A 15,310-nucleotide genomic window follows, 5' to 3' on the forward strand; every position below is an offset into this window, starting at 1 on the left:
ATTAATGAGTTTAATCTCCTAGACAGATTAGTCTACAACGCAGCAGCCAAAATTCTTGCTGGCCACCCATGGCTCTCACCTGCAATTCTAGCTACTTCGGAGGCTGAAATCAGGAGGATTGTGGTTCTAGGCCAGCCCTGGCAAAAAGTTTGCGAGGCCTCCATCTCAAACAGTTCCCAGCTACTCAGGGAAACACAAATAAGAGGATTATGATCCAGGTATGCCTGTGCATAAAACAGGACTCTCAAAAGTAACCACACCAAAAGGACTGGTGGAGTGGCTTAAGTGAGCAAGCATGAGGCCGAGTTCAAATCCCAGTACCACACACAAAAAAAAGAAAAGCTATCAATGACTATAAGAAAAAAAAGCTCTTAGGAATGTAAAAAGCGTATATAGCAGGTGCCACAAACATTAAAAAGATGAAAGAGACCGGGGATGTGACTCAGTGGTAAAGTGCTAGGCTAGCATGCATGAGGCCCTGGCTTCCATACCTAGCGCCGGAAAGAAAGAAAAAGAAATCGAAAATTGTGTGAACACAGAAGTTCACACCATAGAATAATATATGAGCAGAAATGAACTCCACCTACATACATCAACCTGAGTTGAATCTGGGAAATTTTTTTAAAATGTGGGGGTAAGGGTGGGACTGGGGTTTAAACTCAGGGCCTGTGTTTGCTAGGCAGGTGTTTTACCACTTGCACCACACTCCCAGTTCCAGCCCTGAGAAAGACAATTTTAAGTGAAAGAATCAAGTGACAGAAGATACACTACATGATTCCACGCATACACAGTTTAAAGTGAGGCAAAGCTAAGCGGTGATGCAAGCCTGGGGTCCTGGCACTCAAGCCTGATGCAGGAAGAACACTTGGGTCCAGGAGTTTGAAACCAGCCTGGGCAATATAATGAAACCACATGGCAGAAAATCCAACCCTAACCAAAACAAACAAACTCCAAAACAACAACAGAAACTCAGGCAAAACTAAACATATTGTTTAGAGTGATACGTGTAAGTGGTATACAGTAAAGGAAAATGCTGATTAGCAGAAACATAAGATAGTAGTTACGTGCTTGCTTCAGCACATACACTAAAATTGGAACCATACAGAGAAGATTAGCATGGCCCTGCGCAAGGATGACACGCAAATTCGTGAAGCGTTCCATAAAAAAAAAAGAAAAAAAGATAGCAGTTACTTCTGGTGTGGGGGGGAGAAGAGCAGTTAGAGGTAGAAAGAGGCTTTCTGAGAGATGGTAATGGCCTATTTCTCATCTTGTGCTGGCTGAAGTATTTATTTTGCTGATTTTTAAACTGTACATAAATATTTTATTCACCCATTTGTATATATATATATTTTGCAAAAATTTTCTTGCTATCATAAAAGTTTAGCATTTTCATTTTAGAATATTTTTAAATGAATATAAATTTAATCAGTGAGAAAAAACAGCATCTTTAACATTCTCACAAAAATGGCATTCTTGTATAATTTTCAGATAGGGTTACAGTGTGATTGAAATAATACATTCTCCATTTTTAATGATAACATAAGCAGAGAACATTTTATGTACTGTCTGGCTGGAGACCTGCATCTTCATGCCACGAGCAGGATTATTGTGAAACATCACGAGTACCTGTTGCTCGTTGAGTATAGGCACAAGGTCTGGGTTGTTGTGTAATGACTATGTGGAGTGTATTTGTCTCTGGAAATGTGCTGTCAAGAACGAAACCAAGTCATTGTTTACTGTAACGTTTTTGGATACATTAGTATCCAAAATTGGAAATTGCTTTAAGCTGAAGGTGTGTGAACTGTCACTATGGAATGCCATCCAAAATCATGTCCTGGTAATGCTAAAATGGGGGCTAGACTCAACAGTGTTTCAGAAGTAGGAGACAGGTTGCATTTGGAAAACACATGGCATTTTGCTATGGCAAAAATGGTTTGAATTCATTATCATTAATGCAAATTAGTTTTCTGATCCTGATGTACAAAAAAAATTAAGGCAACTTTACTCTCTGAATTTTATTTAATATTTAAAGTAGTTTTTCTGACAAGATCACATAAACTATAATCTATGTTGGATTATAATCAAATGACAAAACTTAATGAACAGTAACCTTAAAAAGGTCCAAAATGATTTTAGTGACATTAATAAAATAGTTCATTAAAGCTACCCTATGTCACATAAGAGTCCAACTATTTGTGAAAACTAACCTCTTAAGGAGCACAAAATTATTGCCCTTAGAGATAGCAGTTGTGCTGTCTTAATGGAAAAGGCTAAGTGGCTTCACGAATCCCTTGGTTCCTCAGGAGACCTCCCTGCACTGTAGGTTTATTAAACAAGAGGACAGTTAGTTGTGGTAAGGAAACAAGCAACCAAAAGTTCAAGGTTGACTTACTTTCTAGTTCTTCTGACTTGCTTTCTAACCACCCACACTCCATTTTTGTGTTTCCTCTTAATTGTCAGGAAGGGCCACCTTCAGAGGGACGCTTCAGTCCAGTGTGAGATGAACCTGGTAGAAGCAGGCAGCACCAGTGCCCAGCACAGTGAGTAAATGAAAAATGAAATGTTTTAAAGTCCCAGGTGAGATTTCTGTTGTCCCATATAGGGATTTGGGTTTGGGTCTGTTCAGAAAAGGTGGACCCTGAGAATTTTTCTATTTTTGTGCTATTGTTTTTTATTTTTAAATATCTTTAATTTTTTAATTCAAATGAAATACAATCGTACATTTATCAGGCTGGAAAAAATGAAAGCAGTTGACATCATCTACAGTGGTCCTACTTCTCAATACCTCACAACGGGGATTAATTTTATCACTTTGGTGTGGACATTCAGACCACAGCAATATGTGTTTTAAAATATGTATGTGGACCCATAGCTATACACACATAGTTTATACAGATGTGGTATTTGTGTAACACCTGCATGAGATGTGTGTAGATTTCACCTTTTCCTCCTGGAAAGCCCCATCATGAGGACTGGAAAGGAAAATTTCTAAGGCATTGGTGCTCTGGATTGGCTGCCTGCCTGCCTTCTTTCCAGCCTCAGTCTTCGGTTGGGATTTTTCTTTTTAAGCTGACTTGATGATTAGATGACTAAAAACTGTTAAGAATGATTATGTTCCCAATGTCTTTGATCCTACTTTTCTTTTTTTTTTAATTTTATTATTCATATGTGCATACAAGGCTTAGGTCATTTCTCCCCCCTGCCCCCACCCCCTCCGCCCCCTCCCTCTCCCCCCACCCCCTCAATACCCAGCAGAAACTATTTTGCCCTTATCTCTAATTTTGTTGTAGAGAGAGTATAAGCAATAATAGGAAGGAAGAAGGGTTTTTGCTGGTTGAGATAAGAATAGCTATACAGGGCATTGACTCACATTGATTTCCTGTGCGTGGGTGTTACCTTCTAGGTTAATTCTTTTTGATCTCACCTTTTCTCTAGTTCCTGGTCCCCTTTTCCTATTGGCCTCAGTTGCTTTAAGGTATCTGCTTTAGTTTCTCTGTGTTGAGGGCAACAGCTAACTATTGTTTTGCACACGAGGATAAATTTACTAGCAGAATGATTTATCTCATATGTGGAAACGCGTTGTTGGTTATGTTGTGCTGCGCAGACGTGGGACTGGTTTGCAGGTGGATTCCGAAGCTCGTACACAGGAAGCGTCCACTTGTAAGGAAAAGTCAGTCTCCGGGAAACCTTTAGACAAATTTATGATTTTAAACCATGTTGAGATTCCTGCTTCTGACTAAAACGCATTAGCAGTATATCCTAAGGAAATGAAATGTATCCACATAAAAACTTACACATGAAGATTTGCAGCAGCATTATTTGTAATAGCTCTAAAGGAGAAATTACTCAGCGTCTATGCCGATGAATGCATAAACAGATGTGCAATGTTGCTACCAGGGAAAATTCTTTGTCAGGAAGCAGAAATGAAAGAGTAACCCTCCCTGCAATGTAAATGCACACTGAGGACATTACTATGAAGTGAAAGAAGGCAGTCACATGGAAACATGTATCTTAGATTCTATTCATATGAAATGTCCAAAATAAGCAAATGCACTAGAAAGACAGGAAGTAGACTAATGGCTGCCTAGGGATGTGGGAGATGGGAGAATCAGAAGGTGATGGCTAGGGGTAAAGGCTTGCTTCTGGGGAACCAAATATCCTAAATTCGATTATGCACAACTCCGTAAATACTAAAGGCCATTGAACTATACACTTTAGCTGAGTGAACTATCTGGTATATGAATTACATTCAATGAAACTATAAATAAGTAACTGGGAAAAACTGAAGGCACACAGATTTTTCAGACACACAAAAGTTGAAGACTGAAAGAATTTATCATCACTACATACAAACTACATAAATGTCAAAGGAAGTCCTTCAGGCAAAAGGCCAATGATATCAAATTGGAAATACAAATTTGTGTAAAGGAACAAAGAGCACCAGAGATGGTAACCACCTGGGTAAATACATGAGATTTTCCCCTATTATTTACATCTCTGTAAGAGAAAATTGACCATTTCATCAGAACTTACAATGTAGTACAGGATTTATAACATATAAAATCAAAATACATACCAAAACACAAAGGTTGAGCGGGAAGTAGTAGTGTCCTATTGTAAGGTTCTCGTGCCACAAGTGAAACAGTGTAATACAGTTGAAAGGACACTGGTAAGTCAAACATGTATGCTTCAAACTCTAATGAAACCGCTAAATGGTCTAAATTCCCCAATTAAAAGGCATAGATTATAAAACTGGATTAAAACTATTATATGCTACCTATAAGAAAGGCACACAAGAGGTGAATAAAAACCTGCCACATGGTCATCTCCAGATTAGACACCTGGAGTGGTACCAAGTGTGGTGATGCATGCCTGTAGTCCCAGGACTGAATAAAGAGGATCAAGGTCCAAGCTAGCCATGGCTATGTAGTGAGACCCCGTCTCAATTTAATAAAAAAAAGAAAACTAGAGTGACTATAGAGTTGCTGTACTAATACAGATCTCATACTTAGGACTATTAGAAGGATAAACATTGTTGCTTCATAAATGGGTCAATTTGTCACGAAGACATTACCACATTCAATATTTATGCACTGTCATAGTTGACTTTATGTGTCACTTGACAGTGCCCAGATGTTGAGTGACATCTAGATATTTCTGTGAGGGTGTGTTTTGGATGAGGCTTGCATTTGAGTTGGACTCAGAGGAAAGCAGTAGATTCAAGAAGCCTCATTCAGTCAGTTAACACCTGGATATAAGAAAGGCTGACCTGCCCCAAGAAAAGGGCAAATGGCTTGTGGGACCCCCTCTCCAAAATAACCAGAACAAAATGGACTGTAGGTGTGTCTCAAGTGGTAGAACACCTGCTTTGCAAGCACAAAGTCCAGAGTTCAAACTCCAGTCTCACCAAAAAATAAAACAAAACAAAAAGCCAGCTTTTCAATAAATGGTGTTAGGAATACTTAATATCCTCAATAAAGAATGAAGTTGGACTAATACTTAATAGCACATAAAAATTAACTCAAAATGGATCAGAGATCTATACATAAAGCCTAAAATTAGCAAAAAAAAAAAAAAAAACCCCACAGGGAAAATATTTTTATGAAACTGGGCTTGGCAATGATTTCTTTTATATAACACCAAAAGCATATTCAACCAAGGGAAAAATAGACAAACTGGATTTCATCAAAATTAAAAGATACGATGCAATTAAAGGATACTGTCAACTAAGTAAAAGGAAAAAATATTTGCAAGTCATATATCTAGTAAGCAGTTAATATTCAGAATATATAATGAACTCTCAAAACTCAACAAGAAAGCCACTCAGTTCAAAAATCACCCAACAATTTCAATACACATTTTTCTGAAGATACACAAATGGCCATAAGCACATGAAAAGATGCCCAACGTCACTTATCAGGGAAAAGCAGATGAAAACTATGATGACATACCACACCACACCCATTAGGATAGAGGCTATTATTTAAGAAACAAAACAAAACCAGAGACCACGTGTTGGGCAAGGATATGGAGAAACTGCTTGCTGGTAGGAATGTAAAATGACACAGGCACCTTAAGAAAACAGTATGACATGTCTCCAAGAAAATAAATGTAGAACTGCCACCTTATCCAACAATTCCACTCCTGGTGATATACACAAATGAGCAGGTATTTGTTACACAAATATGCAGCAGCATTCATAATAGCCACAAGGTGGAAACAACCCAGCCTTAGAAAGGAATGAAATTCTGACAGTACACATGGATGAATCCTGAAGACTTGAGTGAAATTAAGTCAGCCACAAAAGATATATATATATATACACACACTGTGGGGTTCTCCTTATATGAGCTAAACCTAGCATAGTCAAGTACATAGAGACAGAAGGTAGAACAGTGGTTGCCAGGGACTGCAAGAGTAAAAGGGAGTTGCTGTTTAATGGGGAGTTTCAGTTTGGGATGATGAAAAAGTTCTGCAGATGGTGGTGATGGTAGCATAGTGTGACTGCACTAATACCACTGAACTTAAAAGTGGTTAAAAAGGTAAATTTTTTTACATGTATCTCACTGCAATAAAGTCAATGAAATGGAGATTCCATTAGTATATGATGCTATGAGTGATGCACTGGGTTTTAGTGTGCTCAAATGACCACTGGTTATAGAACCTGAGATGCTGTTACCGTGTAATTGAGTGAAAGCATGTATTTTAATGATTTGATGTGTTAATCTTTAATATATTTGATCATGCCTGAAGCCACACTAATTTATAAAGTGCTTGATTGTAAAAATAACTAGTGAAAAAGTTCTAAGAACTTTTTAGTGATTGTGATGTCAATTGCAAAGGTTAGGACTGAATTTGCTTGGGAGATGTGTGGAAGCGGTCTCCTGGCATGGAGCCTTGAATGCACAAAACCCCATGCGTGTAGTTCACTGACAGCATTTCTCCTCAGGTTTGCTCCTTGGTTTCCCCCCCAGGATGTTTGAGGAAATGGCAAAAAAAAAAAAAAAATTGAGAAGCCATGTACATTAAAAACAAGTTTGACTCCTGTTCACAAAGACACATTTTGTAAAAAGAGAAAGAAAAAAGAAAAGTGACCTGGCAGCCTTTCCCTACGTATGATAAACTGTAGTTATCTAGAGTTTTGTAACTCAGCTGGTGGAGCAGCTCAAGTAGTTGTGTGCCTGCCTGGAGTTTCATAACCTAAATATTAAATTGCTATTTTTTAATGGAAGAAGATAACAAGACAACCATTACAAACCAGGATAAATTGAGTATTGGGCATAGCTCACAAAATTACCTGTCAGCTGACCAGACATTTCTTTCAAGGTCAGACAATCAGTCATTTGCCTCCTACCCAGTGGCAAGACTTGCATCACAAAAATCTTGGAGTGTCACTGGAGAATAGCTGATTATAGAGGATGTGCTTGTGACTCACACTTACACTGCAAAAATCACAGCATACAGGTAGAATGACCTTTCTTCACTGAGAATAGTCCTCCTGATACCACACTCTAAAGCCTGATGCAGTTTCTCAGCTACCCTGACAGGTCTGATCATGTCACCTGTGTGCTCCTGGAATAGAAACCTCCAGGCAACTTTCCCAACTTGTTCATGAAGAAAGTTCATAGCATCCATCTACACTGTTACTTGTCTCCCTACTGCAACACCCTCATGCCAAAAATATGATTTTTTTAACGGAAAGAAAGCAGAATAATGATGTATCGTAGCACCACTGCCTGTGTGTGCCAGGCATTGTGGTTGGTATGTCAAAAATGTCACCTGGTATGAGTCTTAACAACTGTGTGAGGAAGGTGGGCCTCTTCTCTCTTAGGCAGGTTAAGATCAAGGTTACACAACAGAAACATGGTAGAACAAGATGAATCTGGCTCCCAAATGTTTTTCTTAGCCTGCTCTTAGGTATGGATGAGGAGCTCAGGGCTCATTGGCTACAGGAGTTTGTGTGCATGTTTCATAGACCTGGTTAGCCCTCGCAGTTTTTAGTCCTTGTGTTTGACATTTTGTTTTGTTGCCATCTGTTACTGTCTTTGCTGTAGTGATTCAGTACAGCACTCTTTTCTTCTCAAGCAGCCTTTTGTAATTTGCATCTCTTAGAAGTTTGGGTGTCAAGAGACAGGCAGAGAGGAAAGGCAGGGGTGGGGAACTTGAGTAAGACCAAGTTGGGGATGCTGATGCGACTGTGTTGAAGAATGTTATAGAGCAGGCTGCTGGAAATGTTAGGTGTTCTAGGTAAGTTCACCTCAACTCTTCATAACACAGGCAGAGGCTATGGGCTTATGGATGTGACTGAGGTAAGAGACAAATGTAGGTAGGTATCCATATGAAGAAAAATGGAGATGGACAAAACATCTCATTTCTTAATTGTTTTCTATAGGTCATGGAGGACACTGAAGAAACGTCAAAGTGAACCACATTACTGTTTTCAATTCACAAAGGCAGAAAATGAAATGCCCTAAGGTAACAGAAATTAAAATTTTAATCCCTTCCTCCTTCCTTAAATATAAGACTTGGTGAACTGCTATTCCACAGTAGCAGCCCATTCTGCTCTGTCTGTGCATCAGCTTACAGGCCACCCATCAGCAAGGCAGGGATAACAATACACTGTGCAAGTTGCACTGGGTCCAACATGCTTGCTCCAGGCAAGCTACTGTGCTGGAGTGGTCAAGGGCAAGCTTTCTCATAACTAGAGAAATCTAAGGAATATACAGAGGTCTTAGGAAAGAAGATGAAAATCATTTTAGTGTAAGGAATGCCTAATTTAAGGTTTCAAAATCCACCTCATTCTTTGCTATGTTCAGCTCCAAGTTCAGATGGAAATGCTTTGAAGACCCTCACCTGGTGCTTAGAAAAAAAGCACCGATTGATGGCTACTTCTGTATCACAGTATTGATATGGACGAAAATGTTTCTATTAGAAGTGATTGATTTCAAGGATCTGTATCTCAAAGGAAGAAACAAAGCCAAAAGCAGAGGCTAAAAAAGATGAGCTAATTCTCAGTGCAAACACCAGTGAAAATTCAGGACTGCTGTTCTTACTACACAGGTTACTAAGTTCCAAACCCATTTTCCTCACAAGGGCTGTGAGTCTGTGCAGTTTTCATCTTACTAGGGATAACATCAAGAATTGGTTTGGTCAATGAACAATCTGAGAAAGAAATCAGGAAAATAACACCACTCACAGTAGCTTCAAAAAATTTAAATACCTGGGAATAAATTTAATGAAGGAGGTGACCAACCTATATAATAAAAATTATAAATAACTAAAGAAAGAAATCAGTGAAGACATTAGAAGATGGAAATACATCCCGTGCTCATGGATCAGCAGAATCATTATTGTGAAAAATGGCTATACAACCTAAAGCAATCTATATGGTTCAACGCAATCCCTATCAAAATTCCGATGACATTTTGCACCAAGACAGAAAAGTCAGTCCTAAAGTTCATATCGACGCAGATAAGACCTTTGAACAGCCAAAGCAATCCTGAGCCAAAAGAGCAATACTGACTTCAAACTATACTACAGAATCAAAATACCTGAGTTCGAACTATACTACAGAGCCACAGTAATGAAAACAGCATGGTACTGGCACAAAAACAGACACGAAGAGCAATGGAATAGAAGACCTTGACGCAAACCCACACAGCAACAGCCATTTAATTTTCAACAAAGGAGCTCAAAATATGCATTGGAGAAAAGATAGCCTCTTCAACAAATGGTGCTGGGAAAACTTGCTATCAATCCATCTGCACAAGACTGAACCTAGATCCCAGTCTCTCACCTTGTACTAGTATCAACTCAAATTGTTTTAAAGATCTTAATATAAGATCTGAAATGCTGAAATTATTTCAGGAAAAAATAGGGAGCATAATGGACCACATAGGCCTAGGTAATAACTTTATGAATAAAACTCTTTAATAGCTCAGCAATTAAGAGAAAGGATTAACAAATGGGACTACATGAAACTAAAAAGCATCTGCACAGCAAAGGAAACAGTCACAGGACTGAAGAGACAGCCTACAGAATGGGATTAATAACCAGAATATACAAAGAGCTCAAAAACTAACCCCTCAAAGAATCAAGAAGCCACTGAATAAATGGGCAAATGAACTGAACAGACAATTCTCAAAAGGAGGACAAATGGCCAATACATGAACATCCTTTGCCATAAAGGAAATGCAAATCAAGATGACACTGAGATTCCACGCCACTCCAGTCAAAATGGCAATCATTTATAACACAAACAAATGGCTGGTGAGAATGTGGGGAAAAAGGAACACTTCTACACTTGGCGGGAATGTTAATTAGTGCAACCACTTTGGGAAGCAGTATGAGGTCCCTCAAAATACTAAAAAACAGAACCACCATATGATCCAGCAATATTATTCCTGGTCATATACCCTAAGAAATGTGCTCCAGGATACAAGAGTCACTTGCACACCCATGTTTATTGCAGCTCTCTTTTCAACAGACAGACTTTGGAAATAGCCCAGATGCCCCACAACTAATGAACTGATTAAGAAAATGTGAGACTTCATATATATATATATATATATATATATTTTTTTTTTTTTTTTACAATGGAGTTTTAGTTAGCCATAAAGAATGAAATTATGTTGTTGCAGGTAAATGAATGGAACTGTAGATTATGTGAAGCAAAGTAAACCAGGCTCAAAAAAGTCAAAGGCTACATGTTCTCCCTCATAGATGGAAGCTAGATGTAAAAGTTAAATGTACACAGAAATACATTTGATTATATATACATTGAGAGAAAACAAGATTGTATTAGTGGGTCTGTCTGAGGGGACTATAGGTAGGCAAGGTGTTAGAAAATGAAAAATATTGAAATAGCCCATGTATATATAACATAATGAGCGGTAAGCTGTGGAATAATAGGGGAGCATGGTGATAAAGTAATGGGAGGGGGAGTAAATCTGATTAAAGCCTGGTATCTACATGTATGAAATACCAAGGCAAACCCCCTTTGGATTATCAATACACATTAAAAAAAGGACAGGAGGGTAAAACAGGTCTGTTTCAAGAGTAGATACCAGTGGAAGGGTAGAAGGCATAAGGGTGAATGAGAGTGAATATGATGGATTTATTTTTTTTCCTTATATGAAAAAAAAAATGAAATCTGTTTAAATATTCTAAGAAGGGGGAAGAGAAAAAGAAGAATCAATTTGGTCAGGACAATTTCTCCAGTTTTTTTTTTTCCCACCTATTACATTACAATAACGCAACAGGAAAAGTAAGCATTAGCGAAAGTTTTCCACCATTTTCTTCTAAGAGTTTTATCATTTTCACCTCCGATATTTAGGCCTCTAATCCATCAGGTTAATTTTTATACATGGTATAAGTTAGCTCCCAACTTCCACTTGTTAGCACATGGCTATCTTATTCTTCCTGCACTGTTTTTTGAAAAGACTATCCTTCTCTCATTGAAAATGGTCTCTTTACTCTTGTCAAAAATCATTTCACTGTAAAGAGGTTACTTTTCTGGGCTCTCGATTCCATTCTATATGTCTTTCTTTATGCCAGAATCACACTGCTTTGAAACCAGGAGGTGTGACTCCTCCAGTTTGTTACTGAATACTGAAACCAGGAGGTGTGACTCCTCCAGTTTGTTACTGAATACTGATTCAAGGTCCCTGACGTTACATTTTAAGGTGTACTTTTCTGTCTGCAAAACTCAACTAAACACAACATGGGGTTTTGTCTGGGATTGCACTGAATCTGCAGATCACTTTGAGTAGTACTGACATCTTAACAATATTAAATTTTCCAGTTCACAAACATGGATGTTCCATTTATGTTTTTAATTTCTTTCAGCAACGTTTTGTAGTTTTCATTGTACAAATCTTTAATCTGCTTAGATAAGTTCTTAAGCATTGCAGTAAATTGAAAATAATTTCCTTTTTAGGTTTATTATTAGTGTATAGAAATACTGATTTTTTTCCCCTGCTAAAGTCATACTGTGCTACTTTCTAAATTCACTTATTAGTTTCTAACAGTCTTGTGGAATCTTTAGGGTTTTCTGCTTATAAGATCTTATCATTCACAAATAAACAGAATTTTGCTTCTTCCTTTACAATTCAGATGTCTCTTATCTTTTACTTGCTTCATTGCTGTGGCTTTCACTCCAGTACATGCTGAATAGAAGTGGTGACAGTAAGCATTCTTGTTCCTTATCTTAGTTTTTCAGGGTAAGATGTTCATTGTGGAATTTTCGTATATGGCTTTTGACTGTTAGTTTCCTTCTACTGCTAGTTTAAGTTAGAAAAGGGTCCTGAATTTTATCAAATGTCTTTCCTGCATCAGTTGAGATGATTACTCATCAATCATTCTGTTAATGTGATGTGTCATACTGGTCAATCTTCCTATAGTGAATCACCCTTGCATCCCAGAAATCAACCCTACTTGGTCCTTCCAGTATGCGGCCAAATTCAGTTTGCTTGTTACTGAGGATTTCTGAGTCAACGTGCTGAAGGATATTGGTCTGAACAGTAATCCCTGCATCTGAGGGGGACATATTCCAAGTCCCTTGGGGGATGCCTGAGACTGTGGATAGCAGCACACCCTAGAAATACTATGCTTTTCCCGATCAGTCATACACCACACAATGTTCCAGCCAATGGCAGATCACATACCCAGTGGTGGCCCCATAAGATTACAGTGCCTGGTAACGTACCAGTCTTAGTTTAAGACTACTTGTAGAACAATGACGAAACTACTTAAGGAGACATTTTTCAGAATGCAACCCTTTCATATGCAACACAGGACTACACACACACACACACACACACCTGTGGTAAAGGTTAATTTATAAGGTAGGCACAGTAAGAGAGTAACAGTATCAGGGCTGGGGGCACAGCTGACAGCTAGTGTTTACCTGGCATCTATTAGGTTCTGAACTCAATCCTCAAGTGTGGTGGTAGTAGGAGATGACAAATCTGTAACTCAAGTGATTTTAACAATATGCTGTAGTGAGGTTGTCATGTTGCTCTTATATCTTGGGTGAAAACGAGGGCTGCTTGAACACAGCCCTGGTGCGCTGAGCTGCTCTGTTATCAGTGGTGTCCCAGAAACCCTGGAGGCCATTTTCACTCTTCTTAGTGCTGCCACCCCTGCCCTCAATCCACTGCCGAACTCTGCTAGTGAAAATTTCACTAATTGTACTTTCCTCTTCTAAAATTTTTTGTTTTCTTGGAAGTCCTTTTTCTTTGTTGATTTTGTTCATTTATCATCTTGCTGATTGTTTTTCAAACAGAGGTTAATTCCTTTGCATGTGTGATTGTTAGCCTTTGTTCTTTCTCACACTCAGCTATTTTGACAGAAATTTCCTTTTATGCAACTCTGTTTTGCACATTGCGAGGGTGATCCAACATGCAGCTAGGTTTGCACTGAGTTTATGGTCTTGGATTTTTTCTGAGCAAGCATGTCTGTAGCATTCTGGCCCCGCCCTCCCTCATCTCTGGGCCTTAACTGGTCTGCTTTACATCTCCACTGATAATCTCTTACCAGGCACCTTTGGATCCTTGTGGCTTTGACTGCAAAATCAAAATGTTTCTCAGGTTACAAATGTGTACAATAACTTGCAAATAAGGTCTGTTCTACTTCTACTTTGCAGATGGAAACTGAGCTTCTGCCGCTTAAAGAATGAGACTGTCACTGTGGGGGTAGTAGAAATGTCACAAAAATCTTTTTGAAGATGACTTTTTAATTGGGTATTCTTTTGATTGCTGTAAACTGTTTTACAGATCTCCGGCTATATGTTTTCCTTGTTTGTTGAGGAATGAGAGCTTGGAGCTTCCTAATTCATCATTTTGTTGATGTCACTCAGGTCAATAAGTATTCTCATCTAGAATTATAGAATCACAAGACTTTAAACAGAATTTTTTCTTTTTTTTTTTTTTTGGCAGTACTGAGGTTTGAACTCAGGGCTTTGTGGTTGCTTGGCAGGCATTAGACCACTACAGCCACTCTCCCAGTCCTTTTTTACTGTAGTTATTTTTTAGATGCAGTGTTGTGCTTTTTTCCCAAGGCCAGTCTTGGACTGTGAGCCTCTTACCTATACCTCCCATGTAGCTGGGATTATAGCAGTATACCACGATAATCAGCCTGCTTGTGGAGATGGGGATCTCACTAACTTTTTTGCCCAGGGTGGCTTCAAACTGCAATCTTCCTGATCTCTTTACCTCCCAAGATTGCAGGCCTCACATCCAGCCACAGAATGTTTATTATATATATGGTAACTGAATTTTGATTAGTCAAAATTAGAAAAATGGTAAGACAATGATCTGAAAATTATACTCAGTTTTATCATTTGCACTTAAAACCAACAACCAATCTTGTTTTTTTTTGGCTGGCTATGAGCTAAAGAGAACAAAAACTTTTTATAAATACAAGTACAAGAAATACATACATACTTGGCACCAAAACACCGAATGACATTTATTGGTTCCTGCCAATGTTTTCTACTTGATAGTGGCATTATGTTCTGTTATAGAAGTTATAGAACAGTGCAGAACTGAAGTATATAAAACAGCTGGGTATGATGGCACACACCTGCAATTCCAGCAGAGGCGGGATGATCAAGGTCCAAGACTGGTCCTGGGCTAAAGAGTGAAACCTTATCTAAAAAATAACTAAAGCAAAAAAGGGCTGAGGTATGATTCAAGTGGTAGAGTACTTGACCAGTAAGTGCAAACCCAGAGTTCAAACCAAAGTATTGCCAAGAGTATACAACAAAAATAACATCTTGCCAGCATTTGACTACTCATACGAAGTAGGGTCAATATTAAAATAGCTTTCTAATAACATTCCTTACGAAGTAGAGGTATTTACTATTTAACAAGGATCTCATCGTGCAAATACTATATTACCTCAGCATGTAAGCCAGCTAATATCCAGCTTCTATGGCTAAAAATTCAAGTCAATCATTTGCAATCTCAAGATTTCCCATCAAAAGGGTTGAGAGCCTTCGTTAAAACTGCATTTATGGTAGTGCTAATCTGAGCCAGATTGTGTGGGTTTAAAACAACAAAAGCACACTTTAAAACCTGAAATCCAGACTGTACAGGAAGCTCTCAGATTTATGAGTTCATTCCTATTGTAATTCTCTCATGTTCATCTTGTTAAATATGCAGTATAAATCAGTGATAAATCTTTTGCTATCCAGACTCCCAGTATGAGATAGTCCAGGTTTGAGCAAAACTGAGAAATCTGCAGTGGGAAAGGCACGCACTGGCCCTCCCCTGCATGGATCACTGTGAATGTGCATCCATCCACAGGT

At 38.5% G+C, this 15,310-nt stretch overlaps 1 protein-coding gene and 1 non-coding gene across 9 annotated transcripts in view; both read left to right on the forward strand.

The window, feature by feature from the left end:
• Nrg4 (neuregulin 4) overlaps nucleotides 1–15,310 on the forward strand; it is a 145,136-nt gene that overhangs the window by 122,016 nt on the left and 7,810 nt on the right. For 7 of the 8 annotated variants that reach the window (XR_012444000.1, XR_012443998.1, XR_012443999.1 and 4 more), the window contains 2 exons: nucleotides 2,461–2,540; nucleotides 8,393–8,475. Coding sequence is in view for 1 of the 8 variants with exons in the window: in XM_074061772.1 (XP_073917873.1) it covers nucleotides 2,461–2,540 (80 nt within the window). In the remaining 7 variants the exon portion in view is untranslated. The remainder of the gene's footprint in view (nucleotides 1–2,460; nucleotides 2,541–8,392; nucleotides 8,476–15,310) is intronic. The other variant, XM_074061772.1, reaches the window with a different exon arrangement.
• On the forward strand, nucleotides 1,065–1,167 carry LOC141419368 (U6 spliceosomal RNA). The gene has a single exon (XR_012444143.1). It is a non-coding gene; the product is annotated as a U6 spliceosomal RNA (small nuclear RNA).

This window comes from Castor canadensis, chromosome 19 (assembly GCF_047511655.1).
Source record: "Castor canadensis chromosome 19, mCasCan1.hap1v2, whole genome shotgun sequence".
Classification (NCBI taxonomy): Eukaryota; Metazoa; Chordata; class Mammalia; order Rodentia; family Castoridae; genus Castor; species Castor canadensis.